Raw genomic sequence first — 13,421 nt, forward strand, 5'->3', positions numbered from 1 at the left:
GGGCTCTCAGCCCCACTACCCCTCTTACATCAGTGGAAGTGCACCTGGTGCGGATGTGCAGCACCAACAGAAGGAGGGAAATACGGACTTGGAGAACCACAGTAATTACGGCAGTGGCTGTCAGTCTACCTCAGGAATTGTAGTGTAGACATGGAAGACTCATCAGCGAGCCAGGGCTGTAGTAGGCTCCCTGTAGCCCAGTCACCACTAGAGAGAGCCAGAGAGCTATGCTGGGTGGGAATGGGTTACAGGCAAAGCATTCTTGGATACTCTCACTCCTTTAGATTAATGGGTCTCAAGCAGGGTACACATAGCCCTAGGGGTAGGCAGAGGTCTGCCAGGGTACATCAACTGATTTAGATATTTGCCTAGTTTTACACACAAGCTACATAAAAAGCACTAGCAGAGTCAGTACCCATTAACATTTGATACAGACAAAATAAGTAAGCAATTTCTCAGTAAGCGTGCTTGCTGTGAGACTTGTATTTTTAGGTTTGATTTTGTAAGCAAGCAGTTTAAGTGAGGTGAAACTTGGGGTATGAAAACAAATCAGACTCCTAAGGGTGTACAGTTATTGGGGAAAATTGAGAACCACTGCTTTAGATCTGTCCCCCTACTTCCTATTTATGCTTGGTTAGATGACACATACCCTGCCCTCTCATTTCTTGCCTCAATGATCCATGCAGCTGTGACCTCCATGTTCAGTTACTGCCCTTCATATCTAGCAGTGAAATATAAGTACCTGAGAGAGCTTGAACTACTGCAGAACTCAGCAAGACCTTGCTGTGAACACATTGCACCAGTGCCCTTCTCCGTCTGTGACTTTCCTGTGAAAGCTGAGCCCCAGCTAAGGGCTTTCAACTTCCCAAGCCCTTCAGGGGAAGTGCTCCCCCTGCCAGCTGAGATCACCATTGCTGCCTTGAGTTCTTGTGCCCCCTCAGAAACTCTCATGGGTTGATAAATCCTCTAGTTAATTTCTGGATCACTCCTTGGTTTTGTATGACATATTCAAGAAACCAAATAACCAATGTCTATAATAGTATAGTACATGGAAAAGGTTCACTGTGCTACTAGTTTCCAGGAAGCCCTCTCATTCAGCCTTGTTAAATTCATCTGATAGTCATGGTATGTCACTGCAGTGATGTTTCAGCTAGGAGGATTTTATAAGTTACAAAACTTTACGTGTCACTAAAAGCCAACCTACAAGCTTCTTAAACCGTTCTGTGTCTGCCTTGTCTTTGTTTTGGTTACTAGCAGTGCAGTTACTGGTCTGTGAAGGTACCGCCCCAGCTTGTAGGGGGGGCAGGATATTAACACATTTTGTCTTTGATGCTTTCTTATGCCAAAACTGACTTCAGCTTTACAAAGGGATGCTTTGTATGGGATACTTATCAAGGGTGAACAGAATTGCCCTGGCAAGAGCAGACTACATTCACTTAACTTATCTAGCTGGCCCCTCTTAATACCTCTGAGACTTTTTATGAGGTATACACCTGTCCTAACTATAAACAGTCCATAGGGAGAGGCTCATGGAGACAGAACTTTTTCTAGAGCCAGCTTGAAACTATGGCAGTGGCTGGCAGCTGAAAGTTTTTCCTTGAATTACACTAGCATCTAGACGATCTGATGATCAGGGCCATGCTGTGCAGACTCCTAAGAGACCCTCCAGTCCAAGCCTGGGATAGTTAGGTACCCATGTGCCAGTGACAGTCCATGGCTAGGTCTTTTAAGTGCCTGGAAAAGACCAGCCTACCTCAGCAAGCCAGGCTGCATCAGAAAAGGTATTCTCCTTTGGTAAGATAAGGCTTAGAGGAACAGATATTTGCCCAAACTCACCTGGTACTAAGCATGGGGAAGTGACCCCATGGCTCCTGCCTCCCATCCCTGCCTTTTACCCACAGGCCTCCTTGCACAGATACCTCTCACTAACTTGGCCATGAAAGCTCTTTATGCATTTTTTGCTCCAGAAGTGGCAGGCTTGGTTTCAAAAGCCCAGCCAGATTGCTCCTACCTTATAACTCATTCTCCATTTCTTTGTTCGGAGGACATCCTAAATCGTAGCCTGCTCCCATGAACAATTAGTTGTCCTCAAGTGCAAAACCATGCATATTTGTTCACCAGCCCACCACCTTTAGCTCAGCTTTCACTGTGGATCTGCAGGAATATTAGTAGACTAGGGCTGACATGCCAAGAGCATTTCTTGCAGAGCTCTTACTAGGACAGATGATGGCATCTGCCTGTTTGTCTAACAGGCCAAGATCCCTATGATACTTGCACAGAGGTGGCTATTTTTACATATCACTTCCTTGATTGGGGCTCTATTATGTTGCTACATCAGAATGAAGTATTTCTCAGAGCCCTCTTGTAATGGCTAAAGTTTGACCTCTGTGAGAGCCTGGTAGTAGGATATTCTTTAGGATATGGTTGGAGTTTCTCTACAAGGCTGCCTGGAAAGCAGTTTTTGCTATAGTGACTGCACTAACCCTGTCCCAAAGCCCCAGATGTAGTTCTAGCATACATAGAATTTAAGGTCAAAGGGGCCCCTTAGATCAACTAGTCTGGCCTCCTGTTTGTCAGAGGCCATTAAATGTCACCCCCTTACCTCTGTATGGAGCCCACTAACTTCTTAGACTTCAGCTCAAGACTGGATGCCTTTCAGGAAGTTAGGCTGAAGACAAAGGGATGCTATAGCATCAGCCATTGGTTCCTTCTAGACCCCGAATTGGAAAGAGTTGAGAGTTCATTTGAGAGACCACTGAGAAGGAGTTGGGGGAGGGGAGAGGAGGAGGAGGGCTGGTGGGGAAGGTTTTAGACATCTGCTGGCCTGGAGCTGGAGGAAGTAATGGCAGCTCTGCCTACTATCTCCAGTTTCCTTTCCAGGCTCACAGCCCAGCCTGGCCCTGCACAGTATTGCTAATTGCCTAAGGTGTCAACACCCAAGGGTCCTGCTATGAACATGAGCAATTCTGCTGACTATACATCATGACCTTGGCTAAGTCAGAGCACTGCAGAGCACACTCCATACCTTCAACGTCATGCCATGAGCCACTAGTGAGGTGCAACATGCGGTTTTTATTGTGTTACTTCACAACTCCACCACAAAAGGTTACAGCCTTCTCAGCTGGTTCCATCTCTTCCAGATCAAGGTCATTGTAACAATAACAGAGGTCACTGTAATCAGGGAGACAAGTCCCAGGAACACAGAGTGCAGGAGCATGGAGTTCTGGTCTTCTCTGAAGTCAGGATCTGGTGAGGATAGGACAGTGAGATTGAGGTAGAGAGACTTGCTTGGGGATGGAGGATTAGAAGGATGCCTGGTGCCCCATGTCATATAGCAAGACGTCACTCCTCCCATTTGGGCATCCTAGTTGGGACAGTTGGTGTCTATTAACTCCCAGCCTTCTAGGGACACTGTAGGGAGCCCTTTATTCCCATTCCCTCCACCCCCCTCCCCAAATCAAGCAGCAAGTTAGATACCCCTTGGAATGATGCACTTCGTCCTAGCCACTCACTCCCGGGTACTGCAACTCAGAAGCTCCCCCTCCAAGCAGCTTTCTGGCCCAGCCACCACCTTTCAAACTCCCTCAGTTACTCTGCCAACAAGACACCACTGACTACTGGGGCCTGCAGTCAGTGATGAGGCAACTCACCTTGGTGTCCACTGTCTTGCCCTGCAGGCTGCTGCAAGAACTTCACCGACCCATGAGAGCTCACTAAGTCCAAGGGCTCGGTTCCATTTTGGATGCTGCGGAACCGGCGGCTTCCTGAGAGGGGAGAATTCGTGAGCAATGTAAAGGAGCTCTCCCGTGCTTGCAGAGAGATAGGTGGCAAGGTGCCCCCCTGCAAATGGGCAGAAGTCACTTTAGGGCCCTGCTCACAGAGCATCAACTGCTGCCCACGTAAGGAGCGGAAGCACATTGAAACCCCAGGTCCTCACATGAGTGAGGATGAATCTCTAGAGGAGCACTAGTATGTGGACCCCTTTTCAGATAGTGCACTGTCTCTATCTTGGAGCAGTTGCCGTGCAAGACTGTTACCTTGCCTGCATCAAATGCTACCAGCCCAAAGGCAACCCACAATGTATGCAGCCAGTTGCACTGTATTTTGAAGGGCATATGGAAATGGCCAACATGCAGGTCTTCTGCTGAGAAGTCAAGCTGGGCTAGTCTTAGGAAGCCTTCATTCAGTATGTAGAATGTGCCACCTTTGGTATTTAGGTCTATAGAGATGGAGGGATCTGGGGCTGGTATAAGGGGTGTCTCACATCCTGCCTGCTCCACACACTAAATGGATCAAAACTTACCTGTAGCAGCCCCTGGTGGGCAAGTAGTCCTGCAGTCTTCCAGCTGAGAGGGGCGACAGGCAGATGCACTACAGAAAACGTACACCTGAAACACCCACAAGTTAGGAGCTAGTTAGATCTGGCCAGGTCTGCCTAGTGCTGTGAGGTCATGGCTTTCTAGTGGAAGCCTCCTGTGTAAGATGGTTGGGTGGGGAAGGAAATAGGGAGCATTCACCTAGGACTGTTAGCTCCAGGGGAATCAGACAGGCCCCTAGCACTGTGCTCAAAGAGTTGCCATTACTGTGGTTAAGGTTTGGCAAGATCCTTCCCCATGGACCTCTAGACACTCTAGTACTGGTTCCATCCGTGGGGGGACACTAGATCTGTTACAATAGAGGCCAGAGGTTTGGCAGGGTGTTGTTACCCACAAAGTTTGTTCAGAGGAGCCAGCCTCAGTGGTTACAGAAGAGGAGCCGTGCTGCAGCGGGGGTGCAAGGAGACCCTTACTCAGGCTACCCATCTGCTGGTCTCCTAGAGCCAGGTGCCCAAAGTGTCACATTAGAGCATGCAGTAGAGGGATGGGGAGAAGCAAGCATCTCATTGACTCAGGTAACTAGATTAGCCTCCCTACAGGGAGACTAGGGGTCTCAGAGGGGATGGAAGAACTTCCTCCTCCCGTCACCTGTCCTCTGCCATGCCCCCAAAGAGTTCCAGTAGAATAGATTATGTCTAGAGCCAGGACTGCTCAAGAGGAATCACTCTAGCCTGGAAGGAGGCTAGATTTCTAGCCATTCCCTCACCAGTCCCTCGAGCACCATCTGGGAGGCAGAGTCCACAAAGGCAAAGGTGGAGAGGACGAAGCGCTGGTGGTGAGTCGGGAAGGGCAGCTCAGACGAGGCTGGGCTCACAGGTACAAGCTGGGTCCTGTAGTTGTCTCCCAGGAAGGGGCACCTGAGAGCAAGACACGAGAATGGTGGACCTAGAAACTCCCTTCCTCCTCCCCATGCCATGTTCCCTTTCCACCCCAGCCACTCACCCGTCCATCAGGAGGGGCCACTGGGGCTGCTCCAGGGGGTTAGCGCTTGGGGTGGCCCAGCACTGGTGCAGAACCAGAACCAAGGACGGGTCTGTTCTCTGCAGGATGCGAACCTCCATGTAGACAGGGTCCCTGAGTACCTTCACCACAGGGTAGTCTCTCTCCGTGAGGTAGGTTCTGTAGCTCAGGTCTGCGGGAGAGAGAGCAGGAGGAGAGCAGAGCTGAGACACTTGTGGCTCTTCAGGGGATGGGATCTCTGCCCTGGAGTGAGGGGCTGCGTACCTGTGGCGATGCGCAGCTCGAGCCGGAGGGGTCCTTCCTGGATGACTGGAGCAGGTGTGGGGGGCAAGAAGACCTCGACCTGGACTGGCAGGAAGTCACTGGCATTGTAGATGCAACGAATGTGGAGGCTGCACAGGAGAGAGCAGGGGGAGAAGATAGGGCTGATGCTGAGTCCAGTCAGATGTTTTATATCTGACCCCAGCAGTGACCTTATTGCTCTTGAGATCAGGAGCATCAGGCCTGATCAGTACCTGGTTGGGAGACAATTGTCAAAGCAATGTTAGCATCTCAGGACCCCTCCAGGTCAGTACTGAATTCACTGACCCAGAAAGAGCTGTTCAGACTACACTTGTGAACACCGATCATGGTATGCGATAGCCAGGGTGTTAAACCAAGTTAGGATAGAATCCCTGTATCCTGGCTGTAATGCTCGGTCTCCCTAGATACCCCTGCCATGGTAATGTTACACGTAGAGTTCTTCGCTTTCTGGGCCAGGTGGTTATGTTTCCCAAACACTCTTAGGCAGCTGGTGCATTGCAGCTGCATTTCAATGGTTGGGTGAAGCAACCCTGGCCCATGGTCTGCAAGATGCTTTGGGGTCCTCCAGGACAGGAGAAATCAGTCCTTTTCATCATTCACTGGATGAGGGGCATGGGCTCTTCCCAGTTGGAGGAAGGGTCTGGGGTTTTGGACATATGGAGCAGGCCAACTTACATGAAGGTGCTGTCCCGGGTAATGGAACCATCTGGCCCAGCTCGGATGTCAATGCCAGAGATCAGCTGGTTCTCATAGATCAGTTTGTCCCCAATCACCTGGAGGGGAGAAGAGACAGGATGGGTCTATTCCCACCTAGGAGGAGAGCAAGGAGTTCTCCATAGACTTCAAGGGTGGCTGCCTCACCTGGACTGTGGTGCCACAGTGTGAGAGGGATATGCGGAAGATCACAAATGCCTCCGACATCCTGACAGGCTCACACCCTGCCTGGGCATAGGCTAACTGGACGCTGTCCAGGATGAGGGGGTGGTCAGGCATGTCCTTGGAGACCACCAGAGCAATGTTTCCTTCCATGAAGCACTGCAGAGTGACTGCAACACAAGCATAAAGGACAGGTGTGTGGCGTGGGTACCAAGGGAAGAAACCCTGGCTTTCTTTGCACCTCACAGCAGAGCTGTGGTCATGCCAGAAGCTAGAGACACCTGCACTCAGCATTCACTATGGTGCAGAAGAGAAGGCAGCTGCTTCCTTTCTCCAGTGGTACAGCTCTGATTCCTGAGACTGAGGAGTCACAATCACTCTCCTAGGAAGAGATTGGACCCCCACAAACAAAAACACATGGCAGACAGCATCCCAGCAGCTGTCTGGTGGAGGCCAGCTTGAAGGTTGAGCTGGTCCTCTAGAGAGATCTGATAATTGCGAGCTAATGGAAGGACAGAGAGTGGGCATGGAAGGAAGCTAATGCTTCATCATGGAGGTGTGGATTGCGGCTCACTGGATAACGGTCTGGAGAAGGGACATCATAAAGCACCAGGAGCTCAGTTCCCACCCCCGAGGCCACCATCAGAAGTGATTTCAATGTGTGGCTTCTCCCCCTGCAGGGCGGGATACCCAAGGTTAGTGAGTGGAAATCCAGGGGTTGGGGAGAAAGGAGATACTTGAACCCTCCCCACCATCCCGGGGAGCTTTGTTGGGCTGATGGCAGGGCAGAGGGCAGTTCTCACCCGTGTTGCCGAAATAGCAGGGAGTAGCTCGGTCAGTCTCATCATAGCAGCATCCAGACCGATAGCAGGCAGCTTGACCAAGGTTTTCTGCACAAGGCAGCTTCCTGCCTGTCACTTGGCATTGCACCTGTGGTAGGTGGGCACCTGGGACAGCAGGGTACAAGATTGTGAGGGAAAAGGGTTCTGGGAGGAAGAAACATTTGCCATCCCTTGATTCCTCTGGGTACATGGTAGCGGCAGGTTGCTCTATCCCCACCCCACCCCAGACAAATACAGGCCCCTCAAAGCCCAATGAATTGCCCCTGTTCAAGACAGGCATCCAAAGCATCTCTATTTACATGAGCCTAGCTCTCAGATTATCCCAGTACCAGCTAGCCATACAGACTACACCCCACCTCAGATCCACTCCTAGACACCCGTCGCCATTAGTGTAATAAGGGTTAGAGATTCCTAGGGTTATCATTGCCCCCCCAACTTGCCCCAAATCTCAGAGGAGACAAATGCACCAGGAAATGTACCTATATTGCCTGGCGCCAGGCCCGGCTGCGGCTGGGGCACCGGGCGCGCCAGGCCCGGCTGCGGCTGGGGCACCGGGCGCGCCAGGCCCGGCTGCGGCTGGGGCACCGGGCGCGCCAGGCCCGGCTGCGGCTGGGGCACCGGGCGCGCCAGGCCCGGCTGCGGCTGGGGCACCGGGCGCGCCAGGCCCGGCTGCGGCTGGGGCACCGGGCGCGCCAGGCCCGGCTGCGGCTGGGGCACCGGGCGCGCCAGGCCCGGCTGCGGCTGGGGCACCGGGCGCGCCAGGCCCGGCTGCGGCTGGGGCACCGGGCGCGCCAGGCCCGGCTGCGGCTGGGGCACCGGGCGCGCCAGGCCCGGCTGCGGCTGGGGCACCGGGCGCGCCAGGCCCGGCTGCGGCTGGGGCACCGGGCGCGCCAGGCCCGGCTGCGGCTGGGGCACCGGGCGCGCCAGGCCCGGCTGCGGCTGGGGCACCGGGCGCGCCAGGCCCGGCTGCGGCTGGGGCACCGGGCGCGCCAGGCCCGGCTGCGGCTGGGGCACCGGGCGCGCCAGGCCCGGCTGCGGCTGGGGCACCGGGCGCGCCAGGCCCGGCTGCGGCTGGGGCACCGGGCGCGCCAGGCCCGGCTGCGGCTGGGGCACCGGGCGCGCCAGGCCCGGCTGCGGCTGGGGCACCGGGCGCGCCAGGCCCGGCTGCGGCTGGGGCACGTAGCGCATGGTCTCCTCGGGGGTTAAGTCATGTTCAGCGGGCTTGGGGCAGGTCATGTTCACATCATATGTGGCAGCAACAGCCCCGCCGCTCAGCAGCTCCTCCACACGGACCCTCAGGTGGTTACGGCCATCCTGCAATGAAAGGATAAGGGGAATCAGCCAGCACTGTCGTGGAATAGAGTTCCTGTAGCTGGTCATCTCCATCTCATCACCAGCATGCGGAGGGGGCTGTGGATTCTGTAGCTGGCCCAGACACAAGCTTTCTGCAGACCAATTCCAGCAGCCATCCCAGGGCTGCTCACACCAACCGAGACAGGATTTTTAGTATCACTGTCCTGCTGCAGCAGAGATTCAGATGCACAGAGAACCTCACCTTCTTGAGCACGTGGCAGCCATTGTAGCCTGCTGAGAAGATCACCACTCCTTCCTCACCAGATGTGATCCAGTGGAGGCAGATGGAACAATTGGTAACTTCAAAGGCTGTCCCAAACTCATCTGAGGAAAGTCACACACCAATGATAGGTAAGAAGAATTAAGGCAACTGAAGAAGTTTATCCAGAGACAAGAGCTTTGAGACGTGGCGCTGGGGCTCTGGTCCATTACTCCTTTGAGGTCATACCATAGATGCAGAACATCTGCTCCCATCCCACAAAGCGTGATGCACCCTGTGACCCTCACAGCATCCCAATACAAGAGGCTCACCTGGTATCTGGTAGTGAGTTCCAGATGGCCTGACCAGTTGAGTATACCTCAATTCACTCATGTCATAACCTGGATCTAAAAGCTGTCATGTAAGAGGTCAATAGAAAGCTAATGTACTGATCATTAATATCATGGTGTGATGTGGTGTATGCAGAGGACACATTTGAAGTTATACTGGGCATTCCATTCTTGGTGTGTAAGCGCATCTGCCAGACAGGGCTGAAGTCACTCCACCCAACACACTTTGAGGCAATGGGAATGCAATTTACATAAAAGGTAAACAAAACCATCAAGTCAACCAGAGGAGGAGATAGCCATTCAGCCCCACAGCAGGGAGAGGAGATTGCAGGAGACCGATTGATCTGTATTTTGGCAGACACCCATCAGGGAAAGAAATCAGTATGAAACGTCCTTCTCCAGGAGACTCCACGAGACCTTCCTCATAGCTTGAATGACCCTTATTTTGGAGGGTAACCTCCAGAAAAATCCATTCAGAAGGTTTACTGGACGATGAGAGATGAGCAGAGACTCCCAAGTTTTCATCTAAGGCAAAAGAACCCACTCTGTGGGACACTTTGAGCAAGGGGGTGGCCAATCATCTTGCCAGAAGGTAGATTAGTAAGGAAACTACCTTGAACAAAAGCTGTAGTTTGTTCTGTTAAATCTTAGCCCCTGGAAAGCTTTTGACTTTTATTGGTTTGTAACCATTTCTAACTATCCTTTATACCACAAATCTTGTCTTCTTTTGTTAATAAGCTTGTTTTACTTTTAACCTAAAACCCGGCCAGTGCTGTGTTTGGCATAAAGTGACTGTTAACCAGTTAAAGTGATAAGCTGCATATTTTGTCTCTTTAGAGTAGATGAGAAGTCTTATTTTTCCTCTGAATGGTCCTGGAAAGAGCTAGACAATGCAGAGCACGCAGTTATGGGACAATTCAGGACAGGGGAACGCATTGGGGTGATCGCCTTTGGAGTGACCAGAGCTGCTCTATGCCAGCTCGTGGCTGAGGTGCAACAAGCAGGCTGCTGGAATCAGAGTTGCTGAGCCAGAGCGGCTTAGCAAATAGACACTCAGTGCACACCGTCCGCTGGCTGTCAGAGTCCAGGCTGTGAGGCACAGCAGCAGAGCTTTAAGGCACCCAGGGTTACAGGGCAGGTAGTGACAACCCCTCACTACTCTGGATTGCACCCCAGAATGTGCCAGTTGGGACTTTTCCCTAGGAAAGGCTAGCAAGCCCCAAATGTCATTGATGGCCAGACAAAGCTATGATCTTAGCATAGCACTATTAGGTGGGAGTCACAGTCACACTGTTCAAAGGGGGAAAGGAATTTGATTGCCCCACAGCACTTCTCTCCAGCCAAGAGAGATAGCAGAATGGAGAATTCCTACCTCCAGGAAACTGAAAACCTCGAGATACAAGTTATAGTCAGGCCACCAAACAGCGCTGAAGTCAGTACCTCAGCAAGGGAAGGAGAAGATCCCACCACCTAAGAGGTTTCTACAGGAAACACAGGAAACACTCCTACATTTGAGGAGGGAAGCTAGACAGGAGGCTTCTTAGTGGTCTTAAGAAGCAGCCAGGCAGCCACTTACCCACAACTTTGAAGCGGACAGCAGGGCCCTGGCTAGGAAAAACCAGCAGCTGCATCCCATAGTCTCCACAGTTGTACTCATAGCGGTGCTGCAGGACAGAGAAGCTGACCCTGCGGAAATCCCCCTGCCCAAGGGCTGCCCCCAGGGCCCAGAGCAGCACCAAGCCCACAAAATACCTACAGGCCAGCCCCATGGCTGAAGAAGCTAAGGAAGAAGCCCTGCCCAGCAGCCACTTCTCATAAATGATGAGGCCCTGGGACTGGGGGTTTTCTAAGGTGAGAGGAGGGAGGGGCAGGGTGTGAACCAGATGAGCAGAGAGGCTGCACCTGGGGAGCTGCTGGCTGCTGCAGAGGGGCTGGGTGAAAAGTGCAAAGCTCAGGGTGAAAAGGAAACATCACCTTTGAACCCCTCCACCCTAAGACCCCCTCCCACTGACTCTTCCTGTTACTCTCCCTAGTGTGATCCCCCTGCCTCTGTTCCCATCTCCCACACTCTCTTATTATCCCTCTCCCTGGCTCTGGTTCTTGCACTGTCCGCTGTCCTGTCTCTGACACTGTGAGGCGTGGGTGGAGGGAAGTGAAACGTGGGCAGGGCATCCACAGAAACTTGCTCCTGAGAATGGGGAATTGAGAGCACTGCCTGGAGCCCAGGTGGTGCTGGCAGATGCCAGGCAAGTTTCCCCTGGCAGCTCTGCCAGCACCCTTCAACCCTGACCTGAAGGATCTATTGCTAGTCCAGCTTTGGGCTTCCTCTGCTCTGCACATGCTCCTCAGCCATGACATGCATCCCTTTGCCCGCTGTGCCCGTCTCTGGCTTGCAATTTGACTGCCCTGGCTTGGGCCCACAGAGGGGTTTGAACTCCATGATCTTCAGCACTAAAAGTATGAGCCTGTGCTGCATGGTCTAAAGGGCTAAGCCCCTCAGCTGAGCCAGCCACTAGAGGGTGACAGATCCCCACCCTCCCCTCATGCGGGTGACACGATTATCTCTTTACAGGTGTAGTCCTGGATACCAGCCACTCTGCTGCTCCCTCCAGCGCTCTTTAACCCCATAAGGGATACCTGCTGAGCGCTAACATTACATCTGATACCTTAGGGTGGGTCGGGTCAGGTCTGGTCCCTGCTGGCTGGGGGATGAGTAGGGAAAAGCCAGGTGGAGCAGGAAGTGGCAGTGTTAATTCACTCGGGCTCACTTCTCTCTCTGAAGCCCCATTGAGCCAATGCTCGGAGGTGGTGCTGTGCTAGGATATGCTGCTGCTGGAGGTGCCACTCCTCTGATGAGTTGTGAGACTGAGGCTTTAGTCATTGATGATCCTAGAGCTCTTTTGGAGCAGCTGCTTAGATCAGCGGAGAGGATAATGGCGTGGTTTTGCTTTCCCCCACACAGCAGCTCATTTCTTATTATCAAGGTTGCCTCATGGATACCTCCAAATCCCAGTTCCCCTGATGTGACCCTGGTGCTTGTGTACATGATATAAATAAGGAGACAAGATGCCAATACATTCTACTTGAGGGAGACAGGCTACATGTCCCCATTTAATATCTCTGCTATTTCCTTTCCTGGGGTGCATTCACCTGAATCCAGCCTCCCCTCAGCTCTCATTTGCTCCCAGCACTTTGCTTCGATCCTCCTGGATACCCAGCCAGCTTTCGGGCTCTCCAGCAAATTCCATCCCAGTTGAGTTTAAACCAAAAGAATAGTTTACAAGGTCAGCTGTGAAGCAGTCATGTAGGGTTCATAGAAGGGTTTGGGGCTGGGTGTGTCGGGCTTTCACTGGTTCTTTACCACCTTTACTTTATCTAGTTTGAGTGCAGTTCCTCTTTCTTAAAGCCAGTTGGCCCATATGCATCACATGAGAGTCTAGCAGCTGGTATTTCATGGAGATTGCCCTTTTAACAGCAGAACTCTAGTCAGTCATTGTAATAACTTTATTTAGAGCAAGGCTCTTGTGTGCATGATGGGTTACAGAGATCAAGGCAGATCCAATCTCTGTCTAAATGTCATGGCCTCTAGCCTGAAATGCCTAGAACCCAACATAAAAAGGGGAAGGAAGAAGAAGAAAGATTTCTTGTGTTTTTGTTATATAGTGAACAAATGTTAAGCTCTGATTTCTCTGACTACTTGAGAATGGAGGAGAGCCTATGGGAACATCACCTAGCCCCTGTAGGAAAATAGAACTCTAAGGAGGGTTTCAAAAGAAGAGAGTGGATGCTTAGCACAGAGGAAGAATAGCATAGGTCCAGGTGGAAGGATGCTGTGGAAGAGAGGCACAAAGGGTAGGGTTGGAGAAGACAGGAGTGTAACAGTGAAGTGAGATGGGACAGAGCCAAAGGCCTGAGCTGCTGCAGTTTTGCACTAATCCAGCTCTCAGTTAGGGGTGTGATTTCATCTAGAGATGGTTGAATCAGTGCAACAAGCTACATGGGTGGAGGTAGAGCTCATTTGTAATTTTAGGAAAATACATCATACCCCTGCAACAGCCCTGGGGGAGGAGGTGGTCCTGCTTAACCATAGCAGGTCAGACATCACCATAGTTAAGCAACGGTAAGGAAAGTCCCTTGGAGTGAGGATGAGGGCTTCCGACTT

At 52.2% G+C, this 13,421-nt stretch overlaps 1 protein-coding gene across 1 annotated transcript; it reads right to left on the reverse strand.

Annotated features, from left to right (window-relative positions):
- Nucleotides 1-3,052: 3,052 nt before the first annotated feature.
- LOC137148621 (zona pellucida sperm-binding protein 1-like) lies at nucleotides 3,053-11,068 on the reverse strand. Its single transcript, XM_067541531.1, has 12 exons — nucleotides 10,836-11,068; nucleotides 8,913-9,034; nucleotides 7,837-8,671; nucleotides 7,319-7,462; nucleotides 6,501-6,685; nucleotides 6,315-6,412; nucleotides 5,601-5,728; nucleotides 5,319-5,508; nucleotides 5,083-5,233; nucleotides 4,304-4,388; nucleotides 3,651-3,764; nucleotides 3,053-3,246 (listed from the first exon to the last, which is right to left on the reverse strand). The coding sequence occupies exons 1-12, from the start codon at nucleotides 11,026-11,028 to the stop codon at nucleotides 3,107-3,109; spliced, it is 2,385 nt and encodes a 794-aa protein (XP_067397632.1). The 5' UTR covers nucleotides 11,029-11,068; the 3' UTR covers nucleotides 3,053-3,106.
- Nucleotides 11,069-13,421: the final 2,353 nt, after the last annotated feature.

The sequence above is a fragment of the Emydura macquarii genome, unplaced genomic scaffold, assembly GCF_026122565.2.
Source record: "Emydura macquarii macquarii isolate MOO-44397 ecotype Brisbane River unplaced genomic scaffold, CSIRO-AGI_Emac_v2 contig_670, whole genome shotgun sequence".
Lineage (NCBI taxonomy): Eukaryota > Metazoa > Chordata > Testudines > Chelidae > Emydura > Emydura macquarii.

Bases quoted from the DNA above. Each gene is read 5' to 3' on its own strand.
- LOC137148621 (XM_067541531.1), bottom strand. From the start codon at position 11,028: ATGGGGCTGGCCTGTAGGTATTTTGTGGGCTTGGTGCTGCTCTGGGCC. The intron at 9,035-10,835 runs GTAAGTGGCTGC...GACTTTCCTCAG, and splicing joins TGTCCGCTTCAAAGTTGTGG to ATGAGTTTGGGACAGCCTTT. The intron at 5,509-5,600 runs GTACGCAGCCCC...TCTCTCCCGCAG, and splicing joins CGAGCTGCGCATCGCCACAG to ACCTGAGCTACAGAACCTAC.